Raw genomic sequence first — 15,000 nt, forward strand, 5'->3', positions numbered from 1 at the left:
GCCGAACAGTTACATTTTTGTTTCGTCAGACCACAGGACATGTCTCCAGAAATTAAGATATTTTTCCCTTATGTGCAGTTGCAAACTGTAGTCTGGCTTTTTTATGGTGGTTTTGAAGTAATGTCTTTCTCCTCCCAGAGTAACCTTTCAGCTCATGGCGGTACAGTATTCGTTTTACTGTGGATAATGACACTGTCTTACCAGGTTCAGCCAGCAACTTCACAAGATCTTTTTCTCTTTTCCTGGGGTTAATTTGCACATTTTGCAACAAAAAACGTTTCTCTCTGGGACTCAGAATCTGTCTCCTTCCTGAGCGGTATGATGGTTGTACATTCCCATGTTTTTTATACTTGCATATTATTGTCTGAATGGATGAATGTGGGACTTTCAGGCATCTGGAAATTGCACCTAAGGATGAGCCATACTTGTGGAGGTCAACAATTCTTTTTCTGATGTCTTGGTGGATTTCTCTTGATTTTCCCATGATGTCAAAGAAAGAGGCTCTGTGTTTGAGCTGTGCCTTTATATGCATCCACAGGTGTGCCACCAATTAACTCAAATGGAATCAATTAACCTATCAGAGGCTTCTTAAGATCAGAATGAAATCATCTGGAGTTTTTCGTTTTGTTTAAAGGCACGATAAACTTAGTGTATGTATACTTCTGACTATGATGAAAGTGATAATAAAAATACATAAAAATTCTCCCTCGCTCGATTCTGACATTTAACAAATGCAAAAAATATGTTAATATTTATTGATTTAAAACAGAAAAAGTTTACTCTGATTTAATGTATGACAGTAAAGAAATAAAAGTTTTTGTGTTTTTTTCTGAAGTGTATGTAAATATCTGGTTTCAACTGTATAATATCATCCAGGTTCAGGTATAATCTCTAACAGGTTCTGGTATAATCTTTAACAGGTTCAGGAATAAACTCATCCAGGTTTAGGTATAATATCATTCAGGTTCAGGTATAAACTCATCCAGGTTCAGGTATAATATCATTCAGGTTCAGGTATAAACTCATCCAGGTTCAGGTATAATCTCTAACAGGTTCAGGTATAATCTCTAACAGGTTCAGGTATAATCTCTAACAGGTTCAGGTATAATCTCTAACAGGTTAATGTATAATATCATCCAGGTTCAGGTATAATCTCTAACAGGTTAATGTATAATATCATCCAGGTTCAGGTATAATCTCTAACAGGTTCAGGTATAATCTCTAACAGGTTCAGGTATAATCTCTAATAGGTTCAGGTATAATCTCTAATAGGTTCAGGTATAATATCATTCAGGTTCAGGTATAATCTCTAACAGGTTCAGGTATAATCTCTAACAGGTTCAGGTATAATCTCTAACAGGTTCAGGTATAATCTCTAACAGGTTCAGGTATAATCTCTAATAGGTTCAGGTATAATATCATTCAGGTTCAGGTATAATCTCTAACAGGTTCAGGTATAATCTCTAATAGGTTCAGGTATAATCTCTAATAGGTTCAGGTATAATATCATTCAGGTTCAGGTATAATCTCTAACAGGTTCAGGTATAATCTCTAATAGGTTCAGGTATAATATCATTCAGGTTCAGGTATAATCTCTAACAGGTTAATGTATAATATCATTCAGGTTCAGGTATAATCTCTAACAGGTTCAGGTATAATCTCTAATAGGTTCAGGTATAATATCATTCAGGTTCAGGTATAATCTCTAACAGGTTAATGTATAATATCATTCAGGTTCAGGTATAATCTCTAACAGGTTCAGGTATAATCTCTAATAGGTTCAGGTATAATCTCTAATAGGTTCAGGTATAATATCATTCAGGTTCAGGTATAATCTCTAACAGGTTCAGGTATAATCTCTAATAGGTTCAGGTATAATATCATTCAGGTTCAGGTATAATCTCTAACAGGTTCAGGTATAATCTCTAACAGGTTAATGTATAATATCATTCAGGTTCAGGTATAATCTCATCCAGGTTCAGGTATAATCTCTAACAGGTTAATGTATAATATCATCCAGGTTCAGGTATAATCTCTAACAGGTTCAGGTATAATCTTATTCAGGTTCAGGTATAATCTCATCCAGGTTCAGGAATAATATCAACTAGGTTCTGGTATAACTTTTACTAGGTGTAGCTATAATCTTAAGTGTTATCTGCTTACTGAATGCTCACTGGATTTATTTGTAGCTCAGTGGTTTAAGCACTGGTTACTGATTGGAAGGTTGGGAGCTGCCACTCTTGGGTCCTTGAGCAAGGTCCTTAACACTCTATGCTCCAGGGGCGCCGTATCATGGCTGACAATGCGCTCTGACCACAGCTTCAGAGTAAGCTTCGAAGAATTTAAATCCAAAGAACGAATTTTACTGTGCTGTAATGTATATGTGACAAATAAAGGCTATTCTGCTTCTTCTGATGTTTCTATTTAAAGCGTGATTGTTTTAAACATCGGTTCAAACATTAAACTTATGTAGTAATGATCATGATTCCGTATGATTAAATCTTAAGACAAGCAAAGTTTTGTGTTCGTCTTGTGCTGTAGACCTGTGAATTTTTGTAGAATGTTGAAATGACTGAGTTAAGTCAGTATTGATCATGCATGATTACAAGAATTTAAATACTGGGAGAAAAAAAAAAGCATTTTTCTGTTATTCCGCTAGGGGGCAAAATGGAGCGATGTAATTTTAAAATAGAGCTTACACTCTGGTCTATTAGCTACTGTCAAATATACTGATATATGGAGATTGTTTAGTAAATAAATGAAAATTTGCAACAGTAACTTTCTCTTTCCAACAGGGGGCGTTGAATACTTATGCTGTATTAATGAATAATTATTTTTGGCAAAACCAGCCCTGTTACAATTGGAGAGTTTAACCTTTGGGCTTTTTACCCTGAACTTATTTGACTATTGAGTTCAAATATCTGTTCAACTTGTCCTCTAGGGGGCGAAATATTTGTTATGTTTTATGTGCTTCATTAACTCTGGTAAAAGTGTGGGTGAATTGAGTTTTTTTTTTTTTTGCAGTATATATATATATATATATATATATATATATATATATATATATATATATGGTGGTCTGTAGGCTTGCCATCATATTTTGTTGAAGGATTACCATACAAAGGCTTGGATCCAACCACCTCCACCTACAGGAACCACAACCTGTAACCACTGCACCATGCAGGTTGTGCTTATAGATAGCACTTTTGGCTGATATTTGGCACATACTGGTTTTCAAATAGTAAAGATGATTCGAGAAATGCTCCAAAGCAACTGAGAAAAAACTGGAATTTAACTAAAATCTGTTTTGTAGCAGTGTTGATCGCTCTCATTTCTGCTCCCACATGCCATCAGGAACTTCCTGGAGCACGGAGAAAGCACTCTGGGACGCCATAAGGACTTAGATGATGAGAAGATGGTGAGCTCATCATCAGAAAGCAGGAGTATAACAATGTTTTTAAATGCACTACTGAGTGAATGCGCACAGCGAGTTGTAGTGTGTTTGGGAATGTGGTAGAAGTGTAAAAACAAAACCCACTTGATTTGAATTCAATTATAAAACTCTTTTATTATTTCAATTTTGTCACGTTTCAATTCTGATTGTCATGGAAACAAACAAAACATCACAAAAAAACAAAAACAAACTAGTAGGCATCATTGACTGACCTCATCACTAAGCATGTGTTGATAGTGAGGATGTGAAATATCACCCCTCCCTGTGGGTTCTACACGGGAGGACGCTGCCAAAGCAGACGGCATGTTTAGGCTGTGTCCCAATCAAAAGGCATGGAATGAGAAAAAGGCTCGCGATATCGGCACAATGCCCAGTCCCTACGCTCCAGTGTTTCATTTGAAGGTTTATAATTCAGTACACTTCATACAGTGAACATCATGTCAGCTTTCTTTCATAGTGCAGACATTAATCGAATGAAGCTTTAAAGAGATTTTACTGATGACATCACTTCCTGTTCACATGGGTACACAGCTACAGTAACACACACCAGGACTCATTTGGTAAATCAACAGATGTTTGGGAGAAAAAAAAAAAGATGATTAATAATATATTTTGCAATCCACTTGCATCACCCCCTCCACACACACACACACACACACACACACACACACACACACACACACACACACACACACAAAATTATATCATTTGCAATTTTTCTGCTGATATTCAAATTAAAGCCCTTTTAAGAAACATAAATAGAGCACAGATCATTACGGATGCTGCTCCCAATGAAGAAAAAAACCCATCAGAGTCAGGATTTTCTCTGTAATAATGATACATAAAAGTAAAGTTAAAATTCTGCTGTCGACCCCAAAGCTCACGCTGCAGCTGACACCGTGCAAGTTTAACTGTTAATCACTCAGCTAGCGGCAGAGCTAAAGTTAAGTTTGTTTCACAGATTGGTCACGTGACGTCCTGTGCTCGACGTACTTCACCTAAAATGCTGGTTTCGATCGCACAACGTGTATCCGATATGTTATTCCACATTCGAACAGAATCCAGATGAAATGATGGAACGCTGAGTAGTTAAAGACTAATTAAATAGAACTGATCTGTAAAAACTGGTGATGTGATTTTTCTAACGCGCTCGTTTTCGCGATTTCGCCTCACGTAACATCATTTGCATAGAATAAAGGAGAGAATAAAGGACAAGGCTCACTATTAATGATCTATAAGAGTTTGAATCTGGAATTGAGGCAGCTGACTGAGTTACTCTGCAGTTTGTAGCTTAATTCTCCCTTTTAATCAGATTTAGAGTTTGCTGAAGATAACAGTCACAGGATAACGACAAAAAAAAAAAAAAGCCCACTCACCCAGAAAAACACACATAAAGGGATTTCATTAAGCATGTGCCGATAATCGGTCATGATTGGACACGTTCTGACGTTTGTTGTGCAGTTTGCGGCGCTCACACAAATTTATGACGTGTGCACTATTTTGAAGGCAGTACAGGATTAGATGTTATTCGACATGGTGGACGGCAGTCCTTTATTAACGAAACGATATCGTTATAACGTGGAGACCTGGTATCAGGTGATATTCGAGCCATATTATCGTTATCGGCACATGCTTAATATTTAATCTGTATATTTATATTTACGCATTCACGATAGCCTCAAGGTGAAAATTGAGCTAAAATAGATTTTTTTAATTTTATTTTATATTTAATCAGAAAATTCGAGATCTACAAAACACTCTTTATTAAAAATAACTACACTATTCTGATTACATTCAGTGTTCAGGGGTCAACTGGTCTGTTGCCACGGTCACCGGTGCCATCATTGTTACAGTGTGCGACCGTGGAAACGGGCATTAGTACCGGGTTCGGTACTCATGATGCCATCTGTTGAAGTCGTTGTAGAAGAGAACAATGCTGCCAGACGCCATGCCGGTAATGATACATCTATATATAGAGAGACAGATTTAAAATGAGAATCATTACATTTCTATGAATATAATTCAATTTGGTGATTATTATGGTATGGATCAACAGAGAATTATTAATATTAATTGGGATTGATGAGTATCAGTATAGATAGCCGTTGTATAGTAACATGGAAGTATGGCACCTCTGTGTGTGTGTGTGTGTGCGTGTGTGTGTGTGCACGTGCCTTTGGTCACTGCTTATGGCCATTGAGCGAATGGCAGCATCGCAGCCTGGATAAGTGAAGAGCTGTTTAAGATCATGGAGCTGCCACACAGTGAGAATACCGCGCTCTCCTCCACAAAGCAGGTACTGACCATCTTTACTCAATAACATCGCCTAAAAACACACACACACACACACACACACACACACACACACACACACAGAAAAAAAACAAAAAATGGTTTAGGTGTATAGAACACACTAACGCTATTAAACATGGACGACCACATTAAAATGCATCACACTTCACCTGTTACACCACGTGATTACACACACAGCTCAGCTCATTACCACTCTGTGTATATGTATGAAACAGTTCATGAGGGACACTGATGTGAGCAGCGTAGGTCATTCTGTGGGGATTGTAATGAGACCACACCGCGTTGATGAATGTCACATGACTGGCTTACATTGCACACTACACTGCAGTTACAGAGCAGTCCAGAGCAGCAACACAGGTAAAGCACATGACACACAATCCTCATCAAGATGATAATGTATGAGAACTATCATGTGCCGAGGCAGGATGAAGGAATGTACATTAATCTTAGCTGGAGGGAGCAGCCAAGGAGAACAGGACATTCAGAAAAAGGTAAATAAATGCCGATGTGCTGATATCAATTGTTTGTCTTTTTTAATTAACGCAGTTTAATATTATTATAATTTGTCAACATTTGAACAGTTTACATTTTTAAACAAATTTAAATAAAATATTTAATAAAAATAAAAATAAAATTCATTCATTCATTCAATACACTTTTTAAATTAAATTGGCACAAATAAAATGTATTAAATAATTGGATTTATTTATTTTTTTTTTTTTTTTATATAATTTACAATTTGTTAAACCCCATTTGGTTAATATAAATGTGTGTTTTACATTTAATAAAATATTTTCTAAGGATATGATTTACTTAACTGTGCTACTTATTTCAGCATACTTTAACAAATGCCTTCATAACTTTCATTCACTCCCTCAATATGTGAAAATGTCAGAATGTTCTCCTTTTAAGAGAAATTCTTGGAACTATACATAAAACGCTAAAGAATCTATAGCGCTAGCAGCTTTCATTCATGCGCAAAACAAATCGTATTTAAGACTTAATCCACGTGTGTGTGCATGTTGAGTGCATTCTATCAATCAGAATGTCACTAACTGTTGATTTCTTAAGCTGCCCTGTTGCATATCTGGTTGCAATCATACCAGCGGTTTTTCCTCTTCATCCCTCCTGTCTCTTTGCTTGATTTGTTCCAAAGACACTTTTCTTGGCTTTATGTTTGTTCATCGTTTGTAAAAACTAACAACAAGCATCAACGGTGAAATGCAAAGTGTAAACCACGATTAGACATGCATTCTTTATCACCGCATTATCTGTGTAAAGCTGCTTTGAGACATTGTTCATTGTTAAATGCGCTATACAAATAAAAATGAATTGAATGTATTAAGATGTTTTGAAAACTTGATGGGTTTAAACCAAACCTGCCATGTTCTAAGTTTGTTACGGAATATTTGTTGTCTTATAGCAAAGCCAAAAAAATTTCAGAAACATACACACACAATGCAAACCTATTAGATAAACAGAAAGACAAGGATGGAAGCAGGTAGACAAATAATTGGATATACAGTCCTATAGATTGGCAGATGGATAAGCATTCATAAATAATTAGATAGACTGGAAACATTAGATAACTAAAATTACAAACATATCGATGGAGACAAAGGGACAAATGAGAGTTATAGTTATTGACACATTTATAGACAAACACAGTTATATTAGATAGACTGAGATAAAATAATGAGCCCTAATAAATAGGCTGTGTGTATATTTCTGTCTGGTGTGTAAGAGCAGAGATGTATCCCATGTCCTGTCCCAAGGATGGTGCTGTGTCGGAGCTGCACGTCGTCCTTGTGTCTGGCAATGTTGTGTATGATGCTGCTCATCGTCATCGGGATGCTTAGCGTGATTAACGCACATTTCTGAGCTCACTGTCTCAATCACACACGTCTACAGCTTCACAGTGAGTTCATACGCACTGCTGCTACATAAAGTGTCTTATATCGCACAACACAACTACAGCAACTAATCCCATAATGCATAGCTTTTATATTTAGCTTCTTTTCTACTCTTGTTTTTAGTTTAGTGTTGTGTTATTGCATTCATAATACATTTGTAATGCAATAACTCAGTTTCCATGGTTACAGACATGATTAATAGACCCATGTGATTGTTGTGTTTTCCTGTGTTTTAGATTCTTCAGTAACAGATGCTCAATAACACTGGGTGTGTGTGAACTGGTGCAGACACTACCAGCCACCTGCTTAATCAGCATGTAGAAAAGTACCGTTCTTCTTCTTTCAGCTGCTCCCATTAGGGGTCACCACAGCAGATCATCTCCACACTACTCTGTCCTCTACATCTGCCTCTTTCAAACCAACTACCTGCATGCCTTCCCTCACCACATCAATAAACCTCCTCTTTGGTTTTTCTTTTTTCCTCCACCCCCAGCATTCCTCTATTGATTTACCCCATGTCCCTCCTCCGTACATGTCCAAACCACCTCGATCGCGCCTCCCTCACCTTGTCTCCAAAACGTCCTACATGCGCTGTCCCTCTAATAAACTAATTTCTAATCCTGTCCATCCTCGTCACTCCCAACGAAAACCTCAACATCTTCAGCTCTGCTACCTCCAGCTCCACCTCCTGTCTTTTAATCAATGTCACTGTCTCTAAACCATACAACATCTCAGGTCTCACCACAGTCCTATAAACTTTCCCTTTTACTCTTGCAGATACTCTTCTATCACAAATCACTCCTGCTATCACTCTTCTCCACCCACTCCACCCTGCCTGCACTCTTTTCTTCACTTCTCTAACACACTCTCCATTACTTTGCACTGTTGACCCCCAGGTACCTAAACTCCTCCACCTTCTCCACCTCTTCTCCCTGCAACCCACTCCCCTTCCTCTCATTCACACACATGTACTTACTCTTTACACAAGTCTTACTCCTACTGACTTACATTCTCCTTCTCACCAGCGTGTACCTCCACTTCTCCAGGCTCTTCCCAACCTGCTCCCTACTCTCACCACAAATCACAATATCATCCGCAAACATCATAGTCCACAGAGACTCCTGTCTGACCTCGTCCGTCAACCTGTCCATCACCACTGCAAACAGGAAATGACTCAAATTCGATCCTTGATGCAGTCCAACCTACACCTTGAACCAGTTTGTCGCTCCTACTGCACACTTCACTGCTGTCACACTGTCCTTATACATGTCCTGCACCACCCTCACATACTTCTCTGACACACCAGACTTTCTCATACAATAAATTACCGTTATTTTATAATTATTTTAAAATACAAATGTTTGCTTTTTTTTTTTTGTACACTCAACACCGCTGTTTTTCTTTTTTTTTATTCATGTAAAATGTACTTTTGAGGTGAGCTTGCGATTATACTGTAGGTGAGGGATGGGCAACTAGCGGCCCACAGTACCTTTAAATATGGCCATCAGGACCGTGTCAGTCTGATTGCTAAAAAAACATTAGGATATTAATTCTCCAACCAGGAGGGAGGAGGTGCTAGTTTCTGCCCGTCACCATAGTAATTAAAACATAGTAAGATATGTGCACTATTAAGAACGTTTACCAAATTAGTAAAAAATTATAATAAAAATGTACGGTGAAAACTGTGTTTTGCAGTCAAGATGAAAAAGCACTTTTAACGGTTCTCTGACGGTAGTTTGAGAATGTTCATTTGGCTACTAATCAAAAAATAACATCTCTGTACATTTGTTGAGATGTATACATTCGCTTATCATTTTACAAAGTTGGCCATTTGAATGAGCAAAACTTGCACAAGTTTTATAGTCAATTAACTCATTGCATTAATTGTACAATGAGTTTTCTCAATAAAAAGCAAATGTGTTGGTGGTGTAATATAATATATATAATGTGGCGATGAAATGCGTCTCATTTGCAATTGCTCTTTATGTCCACCTCAAAACCATACCCACACCCAAAACTCTAAAGCCTACAGAATAAACTCCTGCCTCTGGATAGTGTTCTCTTCATTTGGAGGCCACTCTGTGCAGCTTGGGACGGTTTCTCATCAACGCCTTGGGTGGTTCCTTGAAATTCCAGAGTAAGAACGGGAGCTTTGAGGATGGATTGGACTGTGGTTAAGGTCAACAGTCTGTTTCATTGATTCAGGACTACTTTTCGCTTCCGATCATCATCATCATTGTACCCCGCAACATTGTATATCTGCAATAAATGGACATTCGGTGCAACCCAGACGAGGATGGGTTCCCTCTTGAGTCTGGTTCCTCTCAAGGTTTCTTTCTTATGCCATCTCGGGGAGTTTTTTCTCGCCACATTTGCGAGAAAATGTCGGTGGACTCGCTCATCAGAGACACACTTATAAAGAACATATTCATTTTTTATCACTACATTATCTGTGTAAAGCTGCTTTGAGACAATGTTCACTGTTAAAAGCGCTATACAAATAAAAATAAATTGAACTGAATAAACCCAGTGTTTATCTCAGATGACATTTCCTGCATTTTTAAAGGCAAAAACTCCCCAAAATGCCCCACACCTGCTACATGACCCAGTTACTGATGTGTGTAAGAGGGTGTCGCACCATATAGGATGAAGCACATAAATCTGCTTGTCTTCCAGCAAGACCACTATCGATACATTTTTAATATAAATATTCCAAAATATTATTTACAGTTTGAGAGCGGTGCTTGGGATGGAAAAAAAAATGGCCGACATTCTACACGAGTTTGGGAAGGAGCCTTAGACTAGTGATTAGGCTCTCTTTTTAGTGAGCGGATCAGAGGAGTGATGGATGTGCTACACTCTCTAATGCCCCCTGTGGACCGCCTGAGCGTGTGTTAAGCCAAACCGTCTCACCTCACCTCGACCGAACAGATCGCCTCTAGCTCAACTCTCTCGTTGGCGCTCTGGCGTCGGAATCCAGCAGCGCCAGGACCAGAGAGAGACAGATTTATTTCCTTCATCTGCTCTTCCTCTGCAAGTGTGGGTTGTGTTATACTGTGAAGAGTCCCTTAGGAAACATTGATAATATACTACTGCAGAAACGCAGGCTTTTTATTCACTGTGGACTCACTGCAGAACATCACTCACGTCAGGAAGTCAGCATTAGAGCTACTACTGTACACTCTATACCCTCTGTTTATATAGATAATTTTCAAAGTAAATGATTGTAATTGCTGTCATTCATGACCGGGAACTAAAGGAGCTTTAATGCTCCTTACTGTTTATTATTTCTGTTCAGCTTAATAGACTGAAACTGCAATCGAGCTGCTCAGAATATCTATATTCAAGCCAACAGTGACTCACGCTTTTAATATCACCTTCCTGCCTATTAAACCAGTAAATTCAACAGATTGTCTATCAATTTATCTGATCATTCTTCCATCCATCCAAACATCCATTCACTGATCCATCATTGTGCCAAGAATGATTGTGTTAATGCTACTGAGTGTTCCATCCATCAGTTCACACATCTTTATTACACAAGGAATCACATCTTTAGCAGTGGTGATTTTATCCCCTCATCTACATCTACAAGGTGGTACGAAAAAGAGACTCGCTCTGTTTACAAGAAAGTACTTTATCTACGTTTACACACAATCACCTTCAAAATAGTCCACAGCAATACAGTGCTCATAGTCTTCCTCCCAATTCTGGGATTCTCTTGGTCCTCTCTTTCATTGACCTGTTTACCTGTTTATCCCGTCATCCTACGAACTATCCATCAATTCATCCATTTATCAGTTTTTCTTTTTGTGCTAAGAATGACATTGAATTTAATCACTAGAATTGTTTGATCCATCCATCCATCCATCCATCCATCCATCCATCCATCCATCCATCCATCCATCCATCCATCCATCCATCCATCCATCCATCCATCCATCCATCCATCCATCCATCCATCCATCCATCCATCCATCCATCCATCCATCCATCCACTCTTCCTCCAGTTGGCTCTTCCTGATAGACTGCTCACAAACTATGGATTAATCCATATATTCCATAAAATCAAGCAGGTTAGCATGCAGCAATCGCTGACGATGTTTTTATAAATAACATCTAGGCAAAATGTATGTGAGAGAGGGGAAAAAAAAAGCTTGCTGTTTTTCCCGCTGCAGTCGGTATAAATCACACGTCGCTTTCAGGAACGATCCAACATGGCCGCCACAACTCACATCTCAGACCCGTGGTGAGTGTGTAAGACTAAACAGAGCCTTCGCCCCAGAGACAGCAAACAGAGCGCAGGCCGTTTTTCATCCCTCTTTCCCTCTCTAATCTGTCTCTTCTGGCCCAAAGTCTGTCTGGAGAGGGCAAGGCCAGGGATTTATAGAGACATTAATGCAATCAATTACATATGGCTGCATGTTTCAGGAAGAAAGAATCTGCTAAAAGGGTTACACTCTGGTGACACACACACACACACACACACACACACACACACACACACACACACCAAAAACAGCTGTATGTACGCTTCTATTTCTTCTGCTTTATACACAGCATTAATCAAATGCATTGCACACTACAGAAGTATCAAATACAACTTTATCTCATTCTAATATTTTTTTTTTTTAACAAAATGTGAATCTTTGCTAACACCAAAATCATCCAATTGTCCTTATACTAACTTATACAATGATGCTAATTGCATCCAAGCAGCTTACTCTAAACAGTTTTCACTGACCTCTGTGTGTGTGTCTAAGAGAGAATATTTGATCATAGCTGTCGCAGTTGTTTAATGTTTGGTCAGGTTAATGCGTTTAGCTACACTAGCATGCTTAGCTGGGCCATTAATCAGCCTGGATGGATAATAATAACGCTAGCACTTAACCAGGGTTGAATGTGATTTGATAAAGCTAGTCAAAATGTTCCTCAGGGCTAGCACTTTATCACCTCAACATATTCAGCCAGAGATTTTCAGTCTCAAAACAACAAATAAATACTAATCCATTTCTTTCCTACATTACAACCTCCACTAAAAAATCCTAAGCTTGCTAATAAACACTATGATTGAAACTGATTAGCCTGCATTTAGCATCCTGAGCAGGAGACCGATATGTTTAAAAAAGAAATTTTGCTATGTCTGTTTTGCCATCACTAATATTTCACTTTATGAGGATGATGTGTGTGTTAGTTATTTTAGAAAGCTAATGGTTTTGGCGTGAGTTAACGCTAGCACTGCAGCAGCACTACTGATGGAGAGAGGTGGAATACAGATAGTTGTAAGTCAGGTCAGGGGTCTTTAGGCTAGCCGATTGTTTAGCAGTTTAGCAAGATTAGCATGTGGTGCTCTAAGACACATCATTGAGGCAGGAGGGGTTTTTTCTCCACATGTCAGCATAAATGAAAACAAATAGCTGCAGAACACTAATGGAGGAAGCTAATCAGGATTTGGCAATGCTGCTGCTTGCTTTAATGGGAAACAGGTGTGGGGAGAGAGAGAGAGAAAGACAGAGAGAGCAAGTGTGTGTGTGTATGTGTGTGCTCTGTGGATTTTCCCAGGCCTGCAGGAAAGGGAAAGTGATGGAGAAAGAAGGAGCTGGTGGATTTCTGGGAGCGCTGCCCGTTAGTGACTAATGTGACCTCTCACACACTACGACTGCTCTTAGATATTCTGACACACACACACACACACACACGTGCGCTTTCTCTCTCCCCTAGGCCATTCTCAAACTTTCTAGTCTCTCTGTCATGTTGTAACACTGCAGATCAAAGGCCAGCCCTTTCAGAGCAGGAGAGATGGAGTGATGGAGGGAGTGAGGGATGGAGAGAGGGAGGAGGGCAGACGGAGTCCAGAGCGTACGAAGTGCTTTAATCATGCCTTGTTCCAAAAATCAGAACAAAAGAACGAGTGGAACCTGATTTCCCAAGCGCCCTTAATAATGAGCGGGACTCCTGAGCACAAGACCAGACATTCCATCCTTCCTTCCTTATTTATTAAGATACAAACACACATGCACCCACAAACACACCCCCACACACACAGCTTCACTGACATCTCCAGCCTTCGCTTTCTCTCAAAAAAGTCTGTTTTTATACATCTATAAAACTGTATCACACACACAGCTCCTTAACATTATATATATATATATATATATTATATATATATATATATATATATATATATATATATATATATATATATATATATATATATATATATTAGGGATGTGCAACTCCATAACTAAGGCATTGATGCATATTGATGCATAGCCAACAATACAATACATTAAAGATACATATGAAGCAGCTACAGATGCGATGATTCAATGGAAAAAATACGATGTTATAAAATTCAGTATGGTACTGACGGTTCCCTTTTATTTCTTCGGTTCACACAGACAGCAAATCATAAATTTACTTAAGTGCCTTCTGACTTCTAACACATGACTCCTTCACCAACAGGCCTTTGTAGTGCAAAAAAAACAAAAGGTCTAGTGAGGAGAAATCAAAATGCCAACTTTTATCCGATGCACACTTTTTTAACATTGATGCATCACATCGTTAACTTTTATGCCGTTGCACTGATGCCAATCGACGAACATTACCATCCATTATATATATTTATATATATGCATATAGTATCTAAGAAAAAGTGAGTACACCCCTTTACATTTCAGCAACCATTTTAGTATATCCTAAATTAATACTATAGAAATTTACTAAAGAAAACTTTGATATATTTTAGAGTATTCAATGTGCAAGTTGTATATCAGTACAGATTTATTGTCCTCTAAAAATAACAACATATAGCTATTATTGTACAAATAGCTGGCAACAAAAGTGAGTACACCCTAAGTGATAACAGCTGTAGGTCGTTCTCATGTCCTATTCATCATGTTCATGTGTTTGTCTGCACCACTGGATGTAAAACATGGCACCTCATGGTAAAGACTCTCTGAGGATTTGAGAATTAGAATTGTTGCTCTCCACAAAGATGGTCTACGCTATAAGAAGATCAGTAACACCCTGAATCTGAGATATAGTACAGTGGCCAGGGTCATACAGAGCTTTTCCCAGACTGGTTCCATTTAGAACAGACTTTACAAGGGTCGATTAAGAAGTTGAGTCCTTGTGCTGTGAGTCAGGTGCAGAAGCTGCTTCAAAAAACAGACACATGAGTGCTGCAACATTGCTTCAGAGGTTGCAGAAGCAGAAGATTCAATTCAATAAATTTTTATTTGTATAGCGCTTTTAACAATGAACATTGTCTTAAAGCAGCTTTACACAGATAATGTGGTGATTAAAAATGAATATGTT

At 38.4% G+C, this 15,000-nt stretch overlaps 1 protein-coding gene across 2 annotated transcripts in view; it reads right to left on the bottom strand.

Moving 5' to 3' along the window:
* Positions 1–3,548: 3,548 nt before the first annotated feature.
* Positions 3,549–15,000, bottom strand: part of lrba (LPS-responsive vesicle trafficking, beach and anchor containing) — a 217,505-nt gene continuing 206,053 nt past the window's right edge. For both annotated transcript variants that reach the window (XM_083532443.1, XM_083532442.1), the window contains 2 exons: positions 5,629–5,780; positions 3,549–5,420 (listed from right to left, as the gene is read on the bottom strand). In XM_083532443.1, coding sequence (XP_083388569.1) covers positions 5,330–5,420; positions 5,629–5,780 — 243 coding nt within the window. In that variant the 3' untranslated portion in view covers positions 3,549–5,329. The remainder of the gene's footprint in view (positions 5,421–5,628; positions 5,781–15,000) is intronic.

This window comes from Silurus aristotelis (assembly GCF_946808225.1).
Source record: "Silurus aristotelis genome assembly, chromosome: 27".
Taxonomy (NCBI): Eukaryota; Metazoa; Chordata; class Actinopteri; order Siluriformes; family Siluridae; genus Silurus; species Silurus aristotelis.